Source organism: Nyctereutes procyonoides, unplaced genomic scaffold, assembly GCF_905146905.1.
Source record: "Nyctereutes procyonoides isolate TBG_1078 unplaced genomic scaffold, NYPRO_anot_genome, whole genome shotgun sequence".
Lineage (NCBI taxonomy): Eukaryota > Metazoa > Chordata > Mammalia > Carnivora > Canidae > Nyctereutes > Nyctereutes procyonoides.
In genome coordinates, this window is record NW_026575044.1 from 13,087,279 (window position 1) to 13,111,230 (window position 23,952).

A 23,952-nucleotide genomic window follows, 5' to 3' on the forward strand; every position below is an offset into this window, starting at 1 on the left:
AGGTGCCACTGTCTCTTCTCTGTTTGGGGCTGGCATGGGTACCTGTTTCTCTTGAAACAGCAGATAGGATGGGAACCTGAGTCTTTCCGCAGGTGAGCATTCATGTTGTTTGGGGCAAAGTGCTCAGACGCCATCTGAACGAGTAGAATCATGTCATCAACCCCAGTTATATCCATTTTCACCTCTGATGGTGTACTGTTTTCTGATGTTGTCCAAGCCTAAATATCTTCCATCAGTGATGGGCTCAGTCATCACCTGCAATGGGACTCACCTGTGTTTATAGGTCTGAAGACCATCCAGCAGCTATGACTGCTCATCAAGGGGAAAATCACCACCAACTTTATTCGTTTTTATTTTTTTTATTTATTATTTATTTATTTATTTATTTATTTATTTATTTATTTATTTATATTTATGATAGTCACAGAGAGAGAGAGAGAGAGGCAGAGACACAGGCAGAGGGAGAAGCAGGCTCCATGTAGGGAGCCCGACGTGGGACTCGATCCCGGGTCTCCAGGATCACGCCCTGGGCCAAAGGCAGGCGCCAAACCGCTGCGCCACCCAGGGATCCCCACTTTATTCGTTTTTAATATTTTGTTGGATGAGTTATGTTTTTCTCACTTACATTCCCAATTTTCAATCTTTACGTAAACATTTTAAGTTGTGGGGTGCCTGGAAGGCACAGCTGGTTGGGTGTCCGACTCTTGGTTTCCACTCAGGTGGTGATCTCAGGGTCATGAGATGGAATCCTGAGTTCAGCTCCCTGCTGAGTGGGGAGCCTGCTTCTCCTCTCCCTCTGCTCTTCCCACTCATGTTCAATCTCTCTCTCTCTCTCTCTCAAATAAATACATTAATTAAAAAATTTTTAAGTTGCATTTTTCTTGTGAAGAAGCTATTTTGAAATTAAATCATTGCTTTTAAGGAGGTTAGTAAAATCTGAAAAGCTCAACAGAGTACAAGTAAAAAGTGTCCACCTCCAACAAACCTCTCAATCTCCTTTCCCAGAAACAACCAGTTGTTTTTTTTTTATTATTCCCCAGATATGTTTTTTGTATAAACAATGTGTATATATTTTTATATTGACATATTCATTCTTGTTTTAAAGCACTGAGGTTAGCTACAGCCACACCATGTTGGTGCCTTGACTGTGCACATTGCAACGTAGGAGCTGTCTCCTTGTGCTAACAGGTTCATAGCATTTCATGCATGGATCTGCCACCATTGGGCTGCCTTGGGGAGGCATTCTGGTTATTTCCATTTAAAAAATGGAATTGCTGTGACAGCCGTAAGGCAGGCAGGTCAGTGATTACCTAGGGGAGTGTATGTATTGGTAGGATTTTTGTTCAGGTGTAACACACTACAGAACTGTGCAGATCGTGAGTGTCCCCCTGATGCGGCTGCCATCAGAGAGAGCGCATTACCTGTCCTTGGAGACTCCCTCCCACCCTCTCTGTCCTCCCTGTCCTCACGAAGGTGCTCCCTCCCCGACTCCTGCCCCATGGTCAGCATGCTCCCGGTTGCCTGCTGCAAATATCCTCTAAATGCAGTGGTCTCTGTGCTGTGTCTGGAGGCTTTGGTCCAACACCACACGCAGAGGTTGGGTATGCTCTTCTGCTCTTCTTTCCTATTACACTGTTGCTGGATATTTGGGTCCTTCCTGATTCCTTGTTACGAATAGATGCATTCAGTGCATCTATCTGTATGAATTAGAAGACAAAATTCACACCTGCAGGCACAAACTCTTTGGAAACATGGCAAACTGTCACAGTTTCTGAGGGGGTTGTATGCACAGCTGTGATTTTTCCACCTAATTCTTACTGACAGGTACACTTACAACTATGCTACTCCAAACAACAGGTTCTGCAGGAAACTTTTTTCCTTGGATGTTCTAGGTCAAAACCATTTTGTAACTGTGGTTTAGACCTCAGGGCCTTTTTTACTTTCTGTGAAATTGGGTTGTAGTCCCTGAAGGAGGCTCCCGGACTCATTCCTGGCAGCTGTAATGGAATTCTGGCCTGGCTTATTTATTTATTTTTTTAAAAAAGATTTTATTTATTTATTTATTCATGAGAAACACAGAGAGATAGAGAGAGGCAGAGACATAGGCAGAGGGAGAAGCAGGCTCCATGCAGGGAGCCCGACGTGGGACTCGGATCACGCCCTGAGCCAAAGGCAGATGCTCAACCACTGAGTCACACAGGCCTCCCAGTCCTGGTTTAATATTAGATCTCATCTCCACCACACACCCCCAGGCCACAGGGATTTGCATTTTGTGTTTACAGAGTCAGTAAACGTCTATATAGCAATCCCAATCAACCTGCTCATAAACAAAAAGTCATGAATGATTTTCAACTAGAAGGATATTTGTGATGAGAAGCCACCACAGCAAGCAGAGGGGAGGCCCAGCTGTGGAGAGAAAGAACACCAATCTTCTTCTTCCATCCTGGAACAGTCATGGTCATGAAAAGGAGCTCAGCACTGCCTCTCAACTCCAGGCTGGGCAGGGCCTTGGAGGTGGCCTGTGGGTCTCAGCTCCCTGCCATTTGCACACAAACTTTATTTTCAACTTGACTTTTAGTGTTTTTCTGATGAGTGTGGTAGCCATGGAGCTGGGTCCATGGCCACTGGCTCATAAGTCAGACCAAGTACTTATTTATTTATTAAAGATTTTATTTATTTATTCATGAGAGACAGAGAGAGAGAGAGAGAGAGAGAGAGAGAGAGAGGCAGGGGGAGAAGCAGGCTCCATGCAGGGAGCCCAACGTGGGACTTGATCCTGGGTCTCCAGGATCACACCCTGGGCTGAAGGTGGCGTTAAACCGCTGAGCCACCCAAGGATCTCCTAGACCAAGCATTTTTTGTTAAGGTTTTTGAATTTTATTTTTAAGCAATCTCTGCACCCAACCTGGGGTTGAACCCATAGCCCTGAGATCAGGAGTCACACGCTCCACCTGCTGAGCCAGCCAGGCACCCCTGGACCAAGCATTTTTATCATACAGGGCTCTACATTTGGTGTGCATAAAATTTATTTTATTTTTTTAAAGATTTATTTATTATTTATTTTCGAGAGAAAGAGTGAGCATGATGGGGGAGGGGCAGGGGCAGAGGGAGAAGCAGACTCCCTGCTAAGCAGGGAGGTCAATGTGGGGCTCAACCCCAGGGACCCCAGGATTGTGACCTGAACCGAAACCAAGAGTCAGATGTTCAACCAACTGAGCCAGGCAGGTGCCCCTAAAATATATTTTATTTATGTGAATGATACATTTCACCTGGTCCGTAGAGTGTTTTACTGATACTGACAACTGGTATCTGTTAAAAACAAGGTTCTAGATAACCATTCTGATTTGTGTAATTACAAGAAAGACTACAAAGCAGCATTCTCATGTGCTCACCTCACAAAAATAGATTTGTTTTTTCATGCGTAATAGTGGAGCTAAGTAACTGGGTGACTGTCCAGGGACTTCTCCCCTGAGTGGTGGAGATGCCTTCCTCTGACCAGCCAGAACTACATGCAGACTCAAATATCAGCTCCAGAGAGGTCGTTCATCTACTCAACAAAATACTTAGAATGTATTGCGGCCAATGTACCGGGCTTCCAGGCTGAGAGGGAACTAAAGATGAATTAAAAATAAAACTTTTATCAAACATGAATCTTCGTATGTGGGGAGGTGTTAAGCCAAGTGCAGAGAGGACTGTAAGTCTCTAGTGACGAGTGTCTGGGGTGGTGGTGGGTGGGTTAGGTGTGTGGGTCCATGTGGGGGGCTTCTCATTGCTCCAAGGGCTTGGAAAGGATTTGTGGAAGAAATGGTGCCTGCGCTGGCCCAGGAAGGATGGGGGAGCTCGGACATGTGGGATTGATGGGGAGGGGCTCCTGGCATGTTCCTGGTGCCAGAGGGAGTGGGAAGGGTCTTTCAGCCTGAACTGAAAATAGAAAGTCTTCTGTGAGCATCAAAATGTTCCGAGAGGGTAGGCAAGTGGATGCTCACTGGTAGGATCCAGTGGGGGGTGGGGTGGCGGTGCAGGGGGTGTGTGTGTCTTGAAAGGTGATGAGGTCCCACCGGTCCTGGATGTGACCACCTGTTGGACTAGAGAGCTGTTGGGGCTTTTGTGTCTGTTCTCCTTTGCTGCCCTTTGGGGCTGTCAGCATCTCCAAAGGCCTGGGTTTGAGGGAAAAATGCTGCCCGACTGCTCGAGGGAGGGGACATGTGAGCCAGGGTCTGAGGGGTGCGCTGCCTGGGACCCACCCAGGGTGCAATGACATGGAGGGAATCAAGAGGCGAGCCACGTGGATGGCGTTCTAGGGTGAAACTGCAGAACCTTGATCACCAGGCTAAGTACTTTGGACATTTCTTCCTGAAGGCAGTTGGATTCCTTTAAAGGTAAATCTGACATGTGCCAGGGAGACTGTCCCTGCCCACGCCTTCAGCTGTTTTGAAAAGTCCTTGCAGCCAGAAGTGCTCATTAACTGTGGCTCTCTGCCAGCCTCCTCCTGGGAGGGACATTGTCCTGCTTCACGGCTCCTCACCATCTGCGGACCCACCCCAGGGCCCAAGTGAGAAAGAGGACTGGCTGGGTGGGCACTTTCCTGGAAGCAGGCGAAGGCTGGGAGCTGCACCCTGACTGAACCGGGAGCAGCAGGACATGTCCGCGGGCGGGAAGCCCCAGCAGAGCCAGGAGGACTGTCGCTCTAGGAGGTGGGATGGGGGCCTGCTGTGCGCAGCTGGACCTCTGCGGCAGAGGGCTGAGAGCAGGGGACAGCTGGGTGACCAGGCCTGCCTTGAATCATCCATGGTGTGGTCTGCCCCATGGCACTGTGCCTGCAGGTGGTAGTTGTGGCTGAGACCATGAGTGATGCTTTGAGCACCTGATTTTGGCTCCTGGTGCAGAGACATGTAAATACGGTGGTAAAAGGAACAAGTCAGGAAGAATGAGCACATACACACATACACATACGTGATCTGTGCGTGTACATACACATAAATATATGGTAGGTACTTAGTCCATGGTGGGGGGAAGGGAAACCATCAGATATTTTTGTGGGCAACCAAATACTTAAAAATTGTTTCCCAGCAAGGCTTTCTCAAAGAATTCCTCATGATGCAGGCATAACTTCTAGGAATTCTGATGTGGAAAGGGTGTTTTTTAGGGGAGCATGGGGGTTCTCACTCATCGGAATTCAGTGGTCTCACAAGGCCCTGGCACCTCCAAGGTGTCCCTGAGCTCAGGGCTTACCGTAGCTCAGTCCTGGGAATTTTAGGGCCAGCACCTGGATTTTCTTTGTCCACTGAGGGACAGACTCCTGTTCAGTAGAATTCCAGTAGAATGATTCGCAGGAAGGGGTTTCCTTTCCAGCAACCAGAATGCCTGGGTCTCTGATTTGTGCCTGCAGGAGAGCTGCTGTCCCCAGTGGTAGCGGTGCTCTCGGTGACTGCACTGGGAATCAGAAGACTGTTTCTGAAACAGGACACAGGCAAGGAAACATGGCAGTGGGGAGTGCTTCCCCCATGTTCTGGAAGCCTGATGGACAACAGCCCCTTCTCAGCGGAAGATACTTCTCAGGGACGTGCAGGATCCTGGACAGAGATATATGCCATTGGCTCCTTGTGTCCCCCTGGACCTATGTTTTCCTCTGAACTCACCTCTTCTCTGACACTTGGTCTTTGGGTGGCTTTAGTATTGCTGATGGAAACTACAGTCAAGGTCTGTTGGCTGGCGGGTGATGCGGGTCCAACCTCCCAGAGTTTGAGGAGTAGATTACTGTCTCAGCCCATTGTGTTTATTAAATCAGTAGTTTGGGAAGGATGTCAGCTTCTCTGAGTTTTTCCCACATTGACAAATGTGTTATTTGTGTAGGGAAATCAACATGATCCCCCCTTCCCAGCAGCCTTGGCTGCTCCCTCTCTGCAGCTCCAGGAAGAGGGGATAAAGGCCAGACAGGCAGAACATTATCAAGTCTATGCAAACTCCTACAGCACACCTTGTATTCCCCTCCCGTGATGTGCTATTTCTTCATCTGTGGCAGGAGTAGGTAGCTTTGCTAGGAAGAGTGGGCCAGGACGCTTCTCTGGAGCACCGCTTTCACTGTGAATCTTTAGCTTCTGACGAACCCCTAACCTTGAATGACCTCTGGCACTCAGCCATGTTGCAGGCTTGTGTGTATGTTGTGGATGTCTTCACCAAGAAAACATTAGGAAGTCACATAGTGGGGACCCCCTCTCAGGCAGCAGGTAGCGAGCCCACAGGGGGCACCGGGCAGGAGGACTTGCAGGGGGATTAACCCGGGGGATGGAACGGGGCATGGCTCAGGGAAAACAGATGTGTTCAGGGTTGTTGGCCGGCCCATATGTGGGTGAGTCATCTCAGGAAGCGTCATACAGTGCACACTCATTTTAGGGTTGACTTAATAGTATTGATCCACAGGAATTTAGCAAACTGTTTGCCTCTGTTCTCTGGAAGGTAAATATGGAAAACCCCGTGGGGGTCACAAAAGTGTCAGGGGTCATGTACACAGGGAAAATAGCGCTGGCCTATCCTCTCCATTGTGGCACGTGACGCTTTACCTACCGAGCCTGCAGGTACGTCCACATGACCAGTAGAAAGAGCAGGATCTGGAAGCGGGGAGGCCAGATTTCAGCCACAGATCATCACTCACCCACCTCAGATGGCTGTCCCTTTTCGAGGATGGAGATCTGATAACTAGGACATGGAGTTGACATGAGAACATCATGAAATAAGGTGGTGAAAGTGCTCAATTAATTGTAAGTCCTCAAAAAATGAGAGAGCCCTCAGCATTTGACCTAGATAGAACACCACCTTGTTTTCTGAGGCAGCAATGAGAAGCACATTAGCCGAGCCTCAGGGCTTCATCTTTGGTTCTGTTGGCATTTGGGGTCTTAGATGTCCTTTCTCTTTCCACATAATTGGGGTTAAGTTATAAAGCTACAGTTCTGCTGGAAGCTCAGAAGAGACACACTGTTTGCTCTGGTTTGCTTGCAGATGAAGGTGAGACTACATCTTGCATCTTTCCATCCAGGGAGGTAAGCTGTATGTGGGTTCTAGAAGGTTGTGAGCTGTCAGGTGAGGGGAACATGGGTCAGGCAGAATCGCATGGGGCCACGGCCCGGGAGGCGATGTGACCACCACAAGCAAAAAACCAGTAGGGCCCGTGTGCCCAGAGCTGCTGGTAGCCTCTGGGACTTTTGTCTGCCCCCCACCCCCCTGCCACTGCCGCCGATAACAATGGGCATTATTGACTTAGTGTTTTATGACATAGGACAGTGGGGTAGGGGACATAGAATACGAGATTACTGATGATGTATGTTCTTGATATTGGTGTAAATGTTGGTTCAAGGCCACACATCATACATTTCCACCTCCCGCTTGCCTTTTCCTGCCATGACCCTTGGGTTTAAACCTGGTGCACTCCCAAAGGTGCTGCCCGCGGCCCACTGTTTCTGTGCCCCCTTCTCGTCCACAGCGCCAGCTGGGTTGGATGCTCTTGCCTGAACGTATGCATGTGGGTTTTCCCCACAGCAGAGCTTGATCTGAGGACCTGGGTGCAGGGAAGAAGCAGAGAGATGGGGAAGGAGGAAGAGCATTACCAAGGGTCCACACTGCTTTGAGCAGTACCGGCATTACTCCCCCTGCCCGGCCCCTTTCAGGAAGCATCTAGATGCCTTTAGAAGACAGATGTTTCATCAGTGCTTCTGTCCCCTGTCACTGAGGGGACCTGCACTTGCCGGGGTCCTAGTGGTCCCTGAAAGACCCCTGCCTGTCCCCTGGACTGTGGTGACAAGTTGCTGATATTCTTCCTGCCTCTGTGTCTGCCTCCAACCTGCCCCGCGTGTACTGTCAGAGTAGCCTTCAAAGGAACTCCTGGCTCGCAAGGCTTCATGATGTCCCTGAGAAGAGATTAGCTGCTCGGGATGGCTCCCCAGATCTCTCCAGTTGACCTCAGACTCCTTGCAGGGAGCCTGGCCCCAGGCCAGCACCACCAGCACCCCTGGGCACCCAGACCTTCCCACCCCCACATGCGGTTTTGCTCTCGCCTGCCTTCTTCTCAGCATCTGGAGCCCTACCTGTCCCTCAGGGACACCTGTCACCCGTGTCAGCTCTGCATCTCTGTGTATACTCAACGGTGTGGCCCTACAGCACTGTGGGCGATGCGGCTGAGCAGGCGGGAGACCAAGGGGGCCACTGGGGGACTTTCCCCAGAGGCTCTGGAGTCACCCTGCTCTGCAGCTCATCTGGGTTCCCCACCAACTTCATCTCCTTGCTGTCATGGAAAGGAGGCCCCTTGTCTTTTCTGGGGTGGCGCTCAGCTCCTGGAGGCTGCTCTCAGGCCCTTGCATGTGGCCCCCCATCTCCGAAGCAGGAGGACCCCCTCAGGTGAAACCGCCCCAGTTCAAGTCTCTGCCTTCTTCCCGCAGGAGACTCGGTGCTTCATCCTGGCCCATGTGGACGAGCTCCCCTGTGCCAGAAAAGGTAAAACCATCACGTGGATCATCCCACCCACACTCAGAGGGGATGATATCATGTAAGGGTGAGAGTCCTGGAGTCACTGAGGTGGGACTTCCAGAGTGCGCTGTCTTTTCTCAGAGCCTCATAATGATGCGGTAACAAATTCACTGGGCTGCCCTGGTGTTGCTGTGACGTCCTCCCCCACTCCCGGCCCCCCCGGAGACTCAGGCCACTGGCCCTGCTCACCTGCCCCTTGGCTTCTTTCAATTTGTTCCCAAAGTCTCTGAGTTACTTTGGTGCCAGAATGTCTTTTGGAATTGTACCATATTGAAATACAGAAAACACATCAAGGACAGAACGTGAAAGGAATGGTACAGAAATAAATAAATGAAGTTCTATAGAAGAGGGAGGGAGCAGTTGCCAGGCACTCCTCGCCCCTCCAGCATCGCAGCAATGGTGGCGCTGCCTTTGCTGCCCACCAGTGATATCCGTCAGAGACTCAGCAGTGCTTCGGACATGCATATCCTGACGGCTTGGCGGTCTTACAAGTGTCATGAAAGTGCACATGAAGGTTTGAACCTCCTGATTCGCATGATTTTGTGGGAATTTATGGGTCCATAGGATGGTGAACCATTTTCAGAGATCATGTCTGGCCTCTTCTGGGAAGAGGACCAGTAACTTATTCTCAAATGACAGTTTGGTTGGGCTTAGGACTTTTTGTTTTTTAAAGGTGTTTCACATAAAAAAAATTTTTTTTTGTAAAAAAAAAAATCAGACATTTAGAAGAGGGGTGTGTGGTTTCACCCATAAGTTGTATATGGGACAAATCTTGTTCGCGGGATTATTGTGAGCGACGCTCACCAGGAAAGCACTTTGATGTATGGTAAAAACTTTATTCAGACTTGCAAAAACAATAATGTTAAAATATAAATCTAATTCTGGGAGCCCTGGGTGGCTTAGCCAGTGAAGTGTCTGCCTTTGGCTCAGGTCATGATCTCAGGGTCCTGGGATCCTGAAGTTTGAAGGAAGTTTGTTTTCTTTTTTTTTAATTTTTATTTTTATTTATGATAGTTACACAGAGAGAGAGAGAGAGAGAGGCAGAGACATAGGCAGAGGGAGAAGCAGGCTCCATGCACCGGGAGCCCGATGTGGGATTCGATCCTGGGTCTCCAGGATCGCGTCCTGGGCCAAAGGCAGGTGCCAAACTGCTGCGCCACCCAGAGATCCCAGAAGTTTGTTTTCACAAACATTTTAAGTTAGAACTTAATTGCTAATTCCATTCCTTATAATCCAACTGAGCCCATTTGTAGGATCTGGGACCATTTGGAAACTGTTTCTATGACAGTATTAGGATTTCTCTGGGATCCTCAGCCTGGGGACCCCAGGCCATGATGTTATCATAAGTCTGCTGCCCCCTGGGGCCATCGCATCAGCCACCAGGTCCTGCACAGCCGAGGGGCCTCTCAGCTGACAGGTCTCTGTGTGGTGCCCCATAGGGTCCTGGATTAGGTCGGTACTTGGTGTTGTTATCAGTACAGTAACCTGAGAGCCAGGTGCGGCTGGCTGGCTGGCCATTTACAGATGAGGACACTGAGGCTTCCAGAGATTTAAATTAATGGTCCAATGCCACACAACTAGTTGGTGGCTGAGGTGGCTTCCTTGCAGTTCTGTGACACCAAGTCCATCTGCTATGCTACTTTTTAGAGACTGACCAATGAAGGTTTATTTTCTGGGCAGACTTTGGCAGGTGAACACAGGCTTATTGAAAATTCCTTCTATTCATTATGCCCTGCATCTTTTTATAAAATTTAATTTTATTTTAAAAAATATTTATTTGAGAGAGAGAGAGAGAGAGAATGAGCAGAGTAGAGGGGCAGAGGGAGAAGCAGACTCCCCGCTGAGCAGGGAGCCTGATGCCGGGCTCAATCCCAGGATCCTTAGATCATGACCTGAGTTGAAGGAAGATACTTAACCCACTGAGCCCCCCAGCCACCACAATAGGTATCTAAAAAAGCTTATTGTCAGACTGATGTTAGATTTGTGGCTTAGGCTGCTAGCATGACCCCGAGGGAGTCATTTACCTGATGGCGGCAGGCAGGATCGGCAAACATCTCTCCCCACCCCGAGGTCCAGCCAGTGTCAGGTACGCAGGCCCGCCTGCTAGCTTGGTTCCGTGGTTCGGTTCAGCACATCTCCCCAACGTCCTGCTCTCTGAGTCACATGCACGCCCCAGAGGTAACAGTGTCAATGAGTCTGCTGCTTCTGAGTGCAGCTGTGAGGCTCAGCTCTGGGTCAGGTGTGGCACCCAGAGCAGCCAGGCAGTCATGTGGTTCAGCAAACCTGTCAGCCCCAAGTCCAAGGTGATACTTGCCCTTGTTCAGACCCACAGGACATGTCTGGGTCCTGCCTCAGGACTTTGTGGTGTATGGCACTCTCATGGTCTCCTGGAACTTCCTATGTGAGGTCAGCTAGTTAGTGGACACCTGTGCATTATGTCCAATAGGGAACCAGATAACCTGCTTCCAGTCCTCGCACATTCTATGTTTTAGACGTCTTGACAACACACAGTACAGGGCTGTCCCTGAGATACACATCTCGTTGGATCAGCCCCATTTGCCCTGTCTGGGGACAACTTCTGGACTTGCTGTCATCAGGCAGGGCCCAAATGAATGAGCGTGGGTGCCTCTTTGAGCTGGGGAGGCTATTGTGCAGCTTGAGTGGTGGCTGGGGCAGGCAGGGTACTGCAGGGAGGAGGTCATGAGGGGCACAGGTGCCGTGACACCTGGAAGCCAACAGGACAGTGTGGACTGCCCAAAAGTAAACCCACAGGTACATGGCTAATTGATGGTGGACAAAGCAGCCAAGATGATTACATGGGGGAAGGATAACCTAGTTCACTGGAACAAACTGGATATCTATCCAGGGAAAAAAGAGCTATGACCTTATTTCAGAGATCTTGGACTTAAACCCAAAAGTTACATTTATAAAATTTCCATTAGAATATGGGAAAAAAATCTTTGAAATTTTGGGTTAAGCAAGATTTCTTATGACACCAAAAGCGCAAAGCAAAAAAAAAAAAAAAAAAAAAAAAAAAAAAAAAAAAAGCTACACTGAACTTCATCGAATTAGAATTTCTGCTCTTTGAAAGACACCAGTAAGAGATAAAAACGACTCGAGGCACCTTGGGGGTTCTATCAGTGAAACATCTGCCTTCAGCTCAGGTCACAATCTTGGGGTCCTGGGACCCTGATCTAGATACTTACCAAAGAGAAATGAGAACAAATGCTCAGAAAGGGACTTGAGTCCATGAACGTTGATAGCAGGCTTATCCCTAAGAGCCAGGCCAGGGAACAACCCACATGCCTATCAGGAGGGGAAGGTGTAGACAAACAGTGGATGCTGCTCAGCAGTGAGGAGGACCCATCACCGATGCGGTCCCGTGAATACTTCTCAGTGGTATCATCTGAGAAGTTTGCAGACAAAAGAAACACCTCAGGTTCGTGCTGTCTGATTTCGTTTCTTTGGCACCAGGAACCCATGAGAATCAGAAAGTAGATCAGTGGTTGTCAGATGCAGGGAAGATGGTGTAGCTCAATCTGGTGGTACTTGTGCGAGTTTATACACTTGTCTGAACTCAGAGGACTGCCCGCATGAGGCATGTAGCAATGCTGCCTGTGGACCCCACATCAGGAAAACCCGGAGACCGCATACCTGGCCCTGCAAGCAGGCTCGCCTCTGCATCTGCGAGCCCAGGCTACAACAGTCCCCCTTTCACAGGGTTGTTGGGACGATTTAATAAGACACCACATTTTGTTTTGAGGCCTGGTGCAGACTTAAAATCCAAGCTAACTTCTATACCTGCATTTGTGTTTTTTTTTTTTTTTTCCTTCATCATATCCTGAAAGAACGTGGTTTGGGGTTTATCTCATTCCAGAATTGCTGCTTCTGCAGACCCCAGGGACTATGTGCATGCCCACAGGTCACATGTCACACCCTGGAAAAGCACCTGCTCTTGTGCCAGCTCTTGGCCGGGAAGTGGAGCTGAATCTCCTCCCCCTGCCGAGCTGCCACGTGACCATCCCTGTACTTGCACACACAGAAGAGGCCCAGCCCTGAAGGCCAAATGAACTTTCTCTGGGCCAGGGCTGTGCTGTGAATTCCAGACTGACCTGAATGAGAACAGGCTCATTTGAGCCAATGAGCTGTCAGAACAATACATCTTAGATTTCTAAGAGGAGTCCCCTTTCACCAAGTTTTTCTGCCCTCCCCGTCCATGATGCCTGCCTGCCACTGTCTAGCCTCTGCCACTTGCCTTATGATTACTCTCCCATAACAACTCCTCTGCACATGGCCCCCACCTCCTTTGTGCACCCCTGTTACACAATGCCTGGCCGGCCACCCCGGGCGGTCTACTGCAGAGCCTCCCGCCCGACAGCTCTTCCCACTGAGCCTCAGGGAGCAGATGGCCTCTGGCCTGCTGTTCTGTGCTGGCACCTTCGGGGAGCTGGAAGGTTTTGGCGTGAGGCTAATCTAAACTCCTAACCTCAAGTGTCAGAGCTGCGTGCCCTCAGTCCAACAAGAGGTTTGAACGAAGGGTGCTTACTGGATCGGGGTGAAGGCTAGGGTGGGACAAAGGTGGATTTGTCACCGCTTGTATTAGATGGGGCTTCATTTGTCTTTGTGTCTCTCGCCTTCCGGAAGCCTTTCTGCTGGCAACTCTTCTCTGTGTCGACTTTTCATTCCATAGGTTCCCCTCTTCTGAGTTGTGCTCAAGTTAACTTGAGAACACACAGGTCTCTGACAACATGTGGAATGTTCTATTTGTTCCTTTAGGCAATTAGCTTCACAGTCAACCGTGGCCTAGACACACGGGGATCTGACCATCATCCCTGCTGTTTATCAGCTATAGGACTTGGGGTGGGATGCTCAGCTCCAGCCACCACCATCCTGGCCTTTCCTGTTGGGGGAACCAAGCTCATGTCTCCCTCAGGGGCTTGGCATTTGCTGCTGCCTCTACCGGGCCTGCTCATTTGGAGTTTCTGCAGGAGGTTCCTCATTCACATCTCACTTTAAACGCCATCTGTGCAGGGGCGCCTGGCCAACTTAGTTGATGGGGCACAAGACTCTCAATCTTAGGCTCGTGAGTTTGTGCCCCATGTTGGGTGTAGAGATTACTTAAAAATGATAAATGAAACCAATGCCATCCCTTCAGATAGAACTTTCCTGATCACCATTTCTGAAACACATACCTCATTGAGTACAACTGCACCATCTTCTCTTAATTTCTTTGAAGCATGTGTCCTGTTTATTAGCTTATCATCTGTCACACTCAATGAGAACAAAAGCATCCAGAACATGGAGCAGGGCCAGAGCTGCCTACTGTACCACGATGTCCCCAGAGCCTTGGATTGTCCCTGACACATTTACAGAGTTCTTCATATTTATTGAGTGGATCAGAGAGTTAGCCCCTCTATCTGTAAAGTGGAGACAGTAGTACCTCCTTGTAGGGTTAGTGAAAATCATAGGACAAAACGTTTATAAAGGGTTAGCCTGTTGTGTGGCATAGGGTGAGTGTGCTATAAACTGTGGATCTACTCACTGTCATTTCTGACCCTGTTGCCCCTGCCCAGCTGTATGAGCTGGTCCAGAGCACAGATTACATCTTACTCGTCTATTTCACATTGCTATGCATGTAGTACACACTCAATAAAACATTGTTTATATGAAAAAACTTCCTCCCAGTAAATCAAGGCCTCAAGCAAATAAAATAGAAAACACATCAACTTCATGGAAGCTCATCTTTAGTTTTTAATTTGTTTAAAAATTTATTTACTTATTTGAGAGAGAGAGAGTGAGCAGGGGAGGGAGAAGGAGAAGCAGACTCTCCGCTGAGCAGGGAGCCCGACACCATGCTGGATCCCACGACCCTGAGACCACGACCTGAGCTGAAACCAAGAGTTGGATGATCAACCGAAGGAGCCATCCAGACGCCCCACGTAAGCTCATCTTTTATACTCAAGTCAAGAGCCCTTGTCCCTGTGTAGACTTTCCAGACTGCCTGGTCCTGGAAGGGCTGGGGGATAGTTCCTGTGTGGACTCCCGTTGGAGCATCTGCACGTTTGCTGTCACTCGTGCTCATGGATGCGCTTTTCTCCACGAGGCTGCTCGGGGTTCGGACCTTATTTATCCTGTACTCTGGCCAGCTGGCCCTATGCCCCCAGCACTCAGTGTAGACATGTTTAGCCCTGTAGGGACAGCGATGTGGGGATCAGGAATGCAGACCTTGGACTCAGAGCCCCTGGGCTGCAATCCCAGCTCCAAGTCTCACCCATACTAGTCTGAACCTCTCAGGCCCCAGACTGCTCTTGGCTCCCACCATATGTTCAGTAGTGTTTACTGAATTAACCTGAAAAGTTGTACATAAATTGATTTTTTTTGTAAATAAAAGCATATTTAAACAGACAGGGAGAACTTGTTGATCCTTTGTAATATGTATAAGCAAGCCTGATGTGGGGTGTTTTTTTTTTATGTGGGTTTTTTTTTTTCTGATTTCATATTTATCCTATGAGATGTGGTAAATGTGAAGTACATTTGAGAAGAGATCTATACTTTCCCCAGAATCAATTTATAAACACTTTGAGAGAACAAAGTACTGAAAGAAAAACAAACTTCCCTGGCTAGAGCTTGCAGCCTCATCAATCTGAAGGGAAAATTCTCTTTAAACAGGGTATTTTCCCGTTTCAGGTTTGTCTTATTTTTATTTTTTTAATTTTTTTACCAAAGGATTTTTTGTTGTTGTTTGTTTGTTTTTTTATTCATGGGACACAGCGAGGTAGAGACATAGGCAGCGAGGTAGAGAGAAGCAGTCTCCCCACGGGGAGTCCAATGCGGGACTTGATCCCAAGACCCCAGGATCACTCCCTGAGCCAAAGGCAAACGCTCAACCACTCAGCCACCCAGGTGTCTCAGGTTTTTTTTTTTTTTTTTTTTTTTAAGATTGTGTTTATTTATTTGAGAGAGAGTGACAGCATGAGATTTTCCCTAATTGTTTATCTTTGGCTACTGGGAAAAAATTTTAATAGTAGCAACATGATGGCATTCTTGTAATGATTAACTGCTGGTAAAACTGTGTGCTGGCAAAAAAGAATGTCAACAACTTTAGGAATTGGTCCTTTCCTCAAAGGACCTGTGGCCGTTTATCTACAAAACCAGTGTGGTTTTCACAGGTACTCTTGAAAAATATTTGAAGAAAGCCCATTTAAAAATGGTTTAAAATGGTTTTTAAATGACTAGAATGCAATTCACTCCAACTTAATATTTAATAGAGACCAGGAAGACCTGGGCGCACATTCCTCACTGCGGAATAGAACCCCCTTTGTGTGTGTGTGCCACAGCAGCCTCTGATGATGGCTTGTGGCTTGGTGACATCTTGGCACTTGAAAGTCTCTATTGTCAGTATATTTGGTAGATTTCTCTTCATTATCCATAGTGAAGCCTCAGTTCAACTTTTTGAAATCTATCTCATCAAGTAGATTTTCTTGACTTTCAAGAATTATAGAGTTCTTCATGGATGCTGACCCCATGCATCCAACCATTGGAAGGACAAGGTTTGTATTCTAGCAATGAGTTTGGGTTCCAGAAATCATTTTACCCTTGTACAACCTGTAGCTCTCATAGGCATTTAAGAGACACTTGTTGGGGTGATAGATATAATCTATGGCCGTAGGATAGGACAATACACTGGCTGCCGTGGACCTCGTGGTGTCCCTTCAAAATTCACATGTTGAAGCCTTGACCTGCAATCTGATGGTCTTTGGAGGTGCGGCCTTTGGAAAGAGTTACTTTTCTGTGGAGTCATGAGGGTGGGGCCCTCAGATTAAGATAACGTATGCATCCTTTATAAGTAGAGACTCCAGAGAGCTTGCTTTCTCTCTATCTGAGCACATGAGGATATGCTTTGAAGATGTCCTGCAAGGAAGAGAGCCCTCACCAGGGAGCAAAATTGGCTAGCTTCTTGACCTTAGACTTCCTAGCCTCCACACCTGGAAAAAATAAATTCCTGTGGTTTCAGCCACATAGACTGTGATATATTTTTTAAAAGATTTTATTTATTGAGAGAGAGAGAGAGAGAGAGAGAGAACGCACAAGTGAGGGGAGAGGTAGAAGGAGAAGCAGACTTCCCGCTGAGCAGGGAGTCCGATGCAGGGCTCAATCCCAGGACCCTGAGATCATGACCTGAGCTGAAGGCAGACGCTTCACCATCTGAGCTCCTTGGGCACTCCCAGAAACATGGTACTATCTAGAATTTAGAGAAGGCACAAGAAGACAGAAGAGTGTAATAAATGTCCATGTATGACTCACTGCCCTCATGCCCTTTCACCGTCCACGCTGCTCCAACCACATGCCTCCTGCTTCACTGCACATGTGGAAGCATCGAGGGACATCTGACACTTCTGCTCAGAAGACCTTCTAAAGGCTTGCTGGGGCAGAAGCAGGCACCTTCCCTGTAATGAGCCACGTGGTACACATTTCAGGCTTTGCAGGGCATACAGTTGCTGCTGCAGCGTGAAAGCAGCAACCAACACATCTCAACAAGTAAGTGAGGCTGAGTGCCAATAAAACTTTGCAGGATGCTGAAGTTTGAATTTTGCATGATTTTCACACTGTCACAGACTCTTCCTCTTCTTTCTGAGGTCCCTCCCCCCACCCCAACCATGAAACAACGTGAAAATCATTGTTGCTCATGGGCAATACAGAAACAGACAGAGGGCTGGATTTGGCCTATAGCTTGTCAACCACAAGGGTGGGGAACGGATCAAGGGAGCAGGAGGGCACGCAGGGAGACACCCTCCACCCTCGGGGCTGCTGCAGGGGTCAGGGACCAAACTTTATCAAACCTGCATGGAGGACACAGAATGGTAAGTTTGCCATTATTATTAGTACTATCAACCCTGCGTTTATTGATTTCGTCTTATGCCCTGAGCACAGTGTTGGGGCTGAGCATAGACAAATAAATGAGTTACATAGTTTTTGCCACTTAGTCTAGTTGGGGAGACAGATGCATTTTTTTTTCTGTGTCATGTGGTAAGTACCATGATAAATAAAAAAGCAAATGGGACACCTGGGTGGCTCATTCTATGGAGCATCTGACTTCATTTCGGCTCAGGTCATGATCACAGGGTCCTGAGATTGAGCCCTATGTGGGGCTCCTCGCTCAGCAGGGAGTCTGCTTGAGATTCCCTCTCTCCCTCTCCCTCTGCCCCTCCCCTCACCCGCGTGCATGAGCACACTCTCTAAAATAAATCTAAAAAATAAAATAAAAAGTAAATATAAAAATTCAAATAATATACATGTATACATGTATTTATACATTCATGCACATGCACAAATGACTACAGAATATAGATGACATACGAATTCAAACATGACTTCCAGTGCAAGTGCCTTCCATGAAGGTAGGCACTTCACACAAGAGTAGGAGGGTTAAGGGAAGGTGTCTGAGGCAAAGGGGAAAGACGGGTAGGCGTAAAGAGGCTTCCTTTCCTGGCGGGAGGCTTCTCCCCATCTGTCTTCTGGATAACTGATCTCTGGAGGGGAACATGGGAGAAGAGGGAGTCAATTTGTAGGCTGAGAAGCCTGTGGAAATGGAGCATCTGAGGTTTCAAGAGGGGGGACGATTTGTGGGATGTCACGTGGTGCTTGGTGATCCAGACCTGGCTACCTCTTCCATCTCTGACGACTCCCCTCCGTGTTCACTGGGCTCCAGGCATGCTGTCTGGCCTTTCTGCTGTTTCTTTAAGGTGCTCCTGACACTCCTGCCCCAGGCCCTTTGCGCTTGCTGTTCCCCTGGGCTGGAGTCCAATTCCTCCCTCATTTGTTCCTCAAATGTCCTGCCCGACCACCCTAGCCAATACTGATCATGGTCTCTTAGGTTTGCCCTGATGCTTTCCCCTCTGGTGATTATGATCTCCTCCTTTTACACTCTAACTCCACACTAGAACACAAGCTTCACAAAGTCAGAGCATGTGTTTCGTTTAGAGTTTTATTTCTAGAATCTGGGGCACTGCCTGGTAAAATACAGACATGTAAGAATGTCAGTGACATGAATCACCAGGAGATGTGGGAAGAGTGGAGGGACACAGGATGGGCTGTGGGCAGAGGGTCAGCAGGTCGACCCCACAGGTTGAATGCCCCAGAAGGGGAGAGGCAGGAAGACTGGGAACAGCTGAGGGAAGTGGGAAAGGAGGGAACTCGAACACTGGAACTCCAGCCCAACAGATAAGGAGTGAGTCTGTGCCTGGGGGTGAGCTGGGCTTGGGGCACCCCACCCCGCTCTGGGCCTGTGGCTTATCTCTCCCGGAGTGGCGTGCAGATTGAGAGAGAAGAGAGCAGCCTTGCCAGGCAGGGTGAGGGAAGCAAACAGCCCATCCCAGAGCTGGACATGAAAGGCACAGCCATCACATGGGATGTATTTGGTTTCATGCTTTTCGGGTTAAAAAAAAAAAAAAAAAGGAAACAAAACAAAACCCTCAACCCAGGCCTACCTGCTGTTTGGTGCCAGAGCACCTTCTCTCTTGGGCTGGACGGGAGCTCCAGGATGGGGGCCAGGTGCTGCCCTCTCCCTTCTCCCTCCTGCTCAGTGGTTATGAAAACAGGCAGTAAAGAAACAGAAGCAGGCCATCCTACTGACTTTTTCTCTCCTTGCTTCTATTTCCATTATGATCATTTTATTAATAAGCCAGGGTGGCCAGTGTTCATGTGAAATACAAGGTACAGCGTGTGACCAGCTTCCAGGTGGTAAAGAGACGTGTTTTCTATTGCCCAAAACTGGAAGTTTGGTGGATCATGATATCTCAGGTTGTTTCTGAGATTTTTGTTTGTGCAAGAAAATAATGAAAACCAGTGTAATACGGGGCCAGCTTTTTTTAGGGCTAAATGGTCCCTCAATGAGCTATGTGTTGCCAGGAAGGATTCTTGCTGTCTGTGTATGCGCTGGCTTTCGGGATGGGATGCCGGCTGGTGGTCTTCTGCAGCCTAGCTGATGGCAGCTTCATCCTCCAGCACAAACTTCTTAGATTTATCCTTGACTTCTTTCTCTCATATTCCATAGCTAACCTGTCAGGGAATTCCGTGGGGTGGGCCTTCACCTCTTCATCAGGCCACGGCTGCTGCCTAAGCCACTTCTGTGTCCAGCCTGGCTTACTGCAACAGCTTCCTGGAGGTTCTCGGCTAAGGCCCAATGGGTTCTGCCCAGCAGGCAGGGGGTCCCAGAGAAACAGTGGTCAGATCATCTGCTCCAAACCCTTCCAGGGCTCTCCACTTCGCTGGGAGTGTGGCCAACGCCCTCGCATGGGCCAAGTGCACCCGTGTCACTGTGCTGTCCTGTGGTCTCTGCAGCTGCCTGGCTCCCAGGCAGGCTTCCTGGAGGAGGGGTCACGTGCACATGTGCTCCTCCAGCTCGGGGGCCTCGGGTCTGGGTCCTGGGTCTGGTGGGGTCATCTGCTTGGACCACCCTCCATAGAGTTGTACCTGCAGGCTCCTCCCCCAACCTCTTTTAATTTTGTCTTTGTACCCCTACTGGTAATTTGCGTAATTATTACTAATACGCTGCACTATTACACTGCACTGTGCCTCCAATTTTTGTTCTGTGCATCAGTATGCCAGCACTCCCGATGCGCGGCAGGTGTTTGATAAAAGCTGAACCAACAGTCGGCATGGAGCCCCTGCTAACCTACCTAGGCGTCAAACTGCGGTTTTGGAGAATTTTGCATTCTCAAGGAATTAGCCCTTCTTCATCCTTTCAGGGTGCGTGGCCCGGGTGCAGGTATTTGCTGGATATCTGGAAAAGGGGGTGCCTGTCCTGGAGGCTGGATGCCGGCAGTGCTGTCCTCGCCTCGCTTCTCAGCCTCCCTCTAGAGCACGGCCCCCCGAGTGCCCCCAACTGGACCGCCCCACCCCCCCACTCTTCCCCGGAGTGCCCCTCACGGGAGCCGCCCCCCAGGGCCCCCATCCCCCATCCCCTAGCACCCAAGAGCCCCTTCCCCCAGCACCCGCTCCTCTCTCCCTCCTTCCCCTCCCAGCGCCCTCGCCCCCCCACCCCGCCCCGCCGCCAGAGTTCTCTCCTCCTCCCTCCCCCACCCCAGTGCCTGACAGGCTCGGCAGCCGCCTTCCTCAGAAGGCTGCTGGGGACACTTTTTGTTTTTATTTATTTGTTCATGAGAGACCCAGAGAGAGAGAGAGGCAGAGACACAGGCAGAGGGAGAAGCAGGCTCCATGCAGGGAGCCCGATGCAGGACTCGATCCCGGGTCTCCAGGATCAGGCCCTGGGCTGAAGGCGGCGCTAAACCACTGAGCCACCTGGGCTGCCCTGGGCACACTTGTAACCGTTTTGAAGGCTTGTTTATTGTGACTGTGGCAAAAATATGTACGACCTACCGTTGAAGTCATTTTTAAGTGTATTCCTTCATTAAGTTAAAGCGAGTCAGACCGGAGCGTCGCACCGGAGCCCCGGCGAGTGGCCGCGAACCCGCGCCCCTCGGACCGCCCCGCGGGTCTCCCAGCCCGGGCCGCGCAGGCGCGCTCCCGCCCCGCCCCCCCGCCCCCGCCCGCGCAGGCGCGCTCCCGGCCCCGCCCCTCCCCCACCGCCCCCGCCGCGCGCCCCCGCCCGCGCAGGCGCGCTCCCGGCCCCTCCCCTCCCCTCCCCTCCCCTCCCCTCCCCTCCCCTCCCCTCCCCTCCCCTCCCCTCCCCGCCGCCGCGCGCGGGGGGCAGAGCGCAGAGGGCGCGCGGGCCGTCGCGGGCGCGGAGCAGACAAAGCGGCGGCGGGGCCGCGGGGGGTAGGCCTGCGGCTCGGCGGCGCCCCCGCCCGCGGGGAGGGCTCGGCGGACCGCCCACGCCGCGGCCGCCTCGCAACAGGTCGGCCGCCTTCCGGGAGCCTCGCCCTGCGCCGCCGCCCCCCGCTCCCGAGACCTGGGCGCCCCGCTCGGCTCGGGCCGCGGCTCCATGCGGTTCGGCTCCAAGATGATGCCGGTAAGCGCGCGGACGGGCGCCCAGCCGGGGTCGCGGCGGCGGGGGCAGCTCGCGGCGCGGCCGCCCTCCGGCGCCCCAGGCCGCGGCCCCCCGCCGGCCTCCGCCCCCCGCCCCCCGCCCCCCGCCGCCGCCGCCGCCGCCGCCGCCGGTCGGGCCCCCGGCCCCCGCCCCCCGCGGCCCCCGCGGCCCCCGCGGCCCCCGCGCCCTCCGGCTCCCCCAGCCCCTGCCCCCGCCGGCGGGAGCTGCGCGCGCACGGCCGCCGAAACTTTCCTGGGTCCTCGGTGCGGTCGTGAGCGTCGAGAGCTGGGGCGCGGGAGTCGCGGCTGCTTTGTCCTTTTAGAAAACTTTTCGTTAGAGTGAAATGGGCAGAAAACTTGGCCTTGCCTTCGTTTTGCTCGCGTTTCGCTCCCTGCGACGGCAGCCCGAGTGTCGGGTCCCGGGACACCCGACTGCACCCCGGGCTCCCCTCCCCCCCGGGCCCCCGCCCCCCCACCCCCCCAAGCCCTCCTCGGAACGCCCCACCCCAATCCTCCGGTCACCCTGAGACCTCCTGAGCGCCCCGGCCCCGCGCCTCTGGCTGCAGTCCCTCGCGTCCGCTCCTCCCCTGGCTTTCCGAGCCTCTGGCCCCTTGAGCCCCCAGCCCCCTGGATCGTCTGGATCCCGCCCCGCTCCTCCGAGCCCCCTGGACGCCCCGCCCCAGAGTCCCTGAGCACCCCCTGGCTCCCCGAACCCCCAGCGCCACGAGCCCCGGCCAGGGCAGGGCCCCTGCGGCCGCGGGCTGACACGCGTGGAGCGGCGCTTTCCTTCTCCGCGCCCGCGCGCTGGGGGCCTGAGGGGCGCTGCTGGGGGCTCGTGCACGCCCCCCCAAGTTGTGCTCGCGCCTCTCCCCCAACCCCGGGTCGCTCTGCGGCTCTTGGTGCTTTCTTAGGGCCTCCTGTGCGGGAGGAAGCAGCAGGGAACTTTGAGCCCATCTGTGGGCTCCCCTGATAGGCCGTTACAGGTGGAGAAGTTTGGTCCCTGGTCCCCGCCCCTGTCGTGGGGGGGGGGAGTCCAGAAGGGTCAGGGTCCCGGCCGACTGGTCTTAACTGGAGTTGTGCAGTTCCGCTGGTTTGGGATATTTTGTCCCGCCAGGATTAAGGGATTTGGGAAGTGTTAGTTATGCATCCTGTTTTAGTTTAAGGCCTAGTTACAAAGTGAATTTTGTGATGCACATACCCAGTGTTAACAATATGGACCTGGATGAGGGGAGTTTGCTATTAAAATCTTTATCCCTTGGATTTGCTTTTCTCTCTCTCTCTCTTTTTAACATTTCTTTCTCTTGAAATGACTTTTGCAGGTTGTCTCTGAATTTTCCTAAAAATAGAAGCAAGACAAGTATTGGTTGCAATGCGATTTTTTTTTTTTTTAAGATTTTATTTATTCATTCACGAGAGAGAGGTGGAGAGGCAGGCATCCTGTGGGGAGCTCGAAGTGGGACTGGATCCCAGGACCCCAGGATCACTCTCTGAGCTGAAGGCTGACGCTCAACCACTGAGCCACCCAGGTACCCCTGCAATGTCATTTTTTAAGGATAGTTTCATGTCAAGGTATCCTTAAAACTAAGGAGTTTTCCTTCTCCCAGCGATATTACCAGATGATCAGAATTTATAAAAAAGTTATGTTGCTCTTGAGACGTTGTGGTTCTCATTGCGTTGAGCACAGACTCAAGGCCACCAACAACAGCCAGAGCTTCACTATTTGTTCCGCTATGACCTTTGGGACCAGAACTGCCTTCTTTTAAAAAGTGATGTGTCTCAGACTCAGCATCTGTAAAATGGGGGTGATGATCATACTGGCTCTTTGGGTGGTGCTGAGGATCAGGGCTGCTGGTTCTGAAGCAGCGAGTCCAGTGCCCAGCTTGTAAGAGGGACGACGTAAGACCTTGTCTAGAGTTTGCAATCTTGGGATCCATAAACACGTGAAGCAAGTTTTCATTTAGTGGCATCATATTATATGTGTCTTTATCCTCTCATATCTTGGGTACTTGAAAAGAAACCTGTTTTCTTAACATTTATTTCTCATCTTTAGCTTTTAATATACTTGAATTTTAAAGTTGAGTGAGGTTTCCATATCTTATTACTTTAAAATTCTTAACCAATTTATTGGGGAAAACAGTGTGCTTCATATGAAAAAATGGATCATCTCAGGATGTAGACAGTTGCCTTGATATGCTCTTATTGTTGTCCTGATTAAAGGTACCTAACAGGGATCCCGGGGTGGCGCAGCGGTTTGGCGCCTGCCTTTGGCCCAGGACGCGATCCTGGAGACCCGGGATCGAATCCCACATCGGGCTCCTGGTGCATGGAGCCTGCTTCTCCCTCTGCCTGTGTCTCTGCCTCTCTCTCTCTCTCTCTGTGACTATCATAAATGAATAAAAATTAAAAAAAAAAAAAAGAATAAAGGTACCTAACAAAAATTGCTATTTT

At 50.7% G+C, this 23,952-nt stretch overlaps 1 protein-coding gene across 6 annotated transcripts in view; it reads left to right on the forward strand.

Annotated features, from left to right (window-relative positions):
* Positions 1–23,952, forward strand: part of TP53BP2 (tumor protein p53 binding protein 2) — a 120,688-nt gene that overhangs the window by 43,146 nt on the left and 53,590 nt on the right. For 2 of the 6 annotated variants that reach the window (XM_055324479.1, XM_055324482.1), the window contains exon 1: positions 21,254–21,487. The exons of 3 other annotated variants lie outside the window; for them this stretch is intronic. In XM_055324479.1, the coding sequence (XP_055180454.1) occupies positions 21,461–21,487 (27 nt within the window). In that variant the 5' untranslated portion in view covers positions 21,254–21,460. Of the gene's footprint in view, positions 1–21,253; positions 21,488–22,896; positions 23,031–23,952 lie in introns of those variants that run through there. One more of the 6 variants, XM_055324480.1, reaches the window with a different exon arrangement.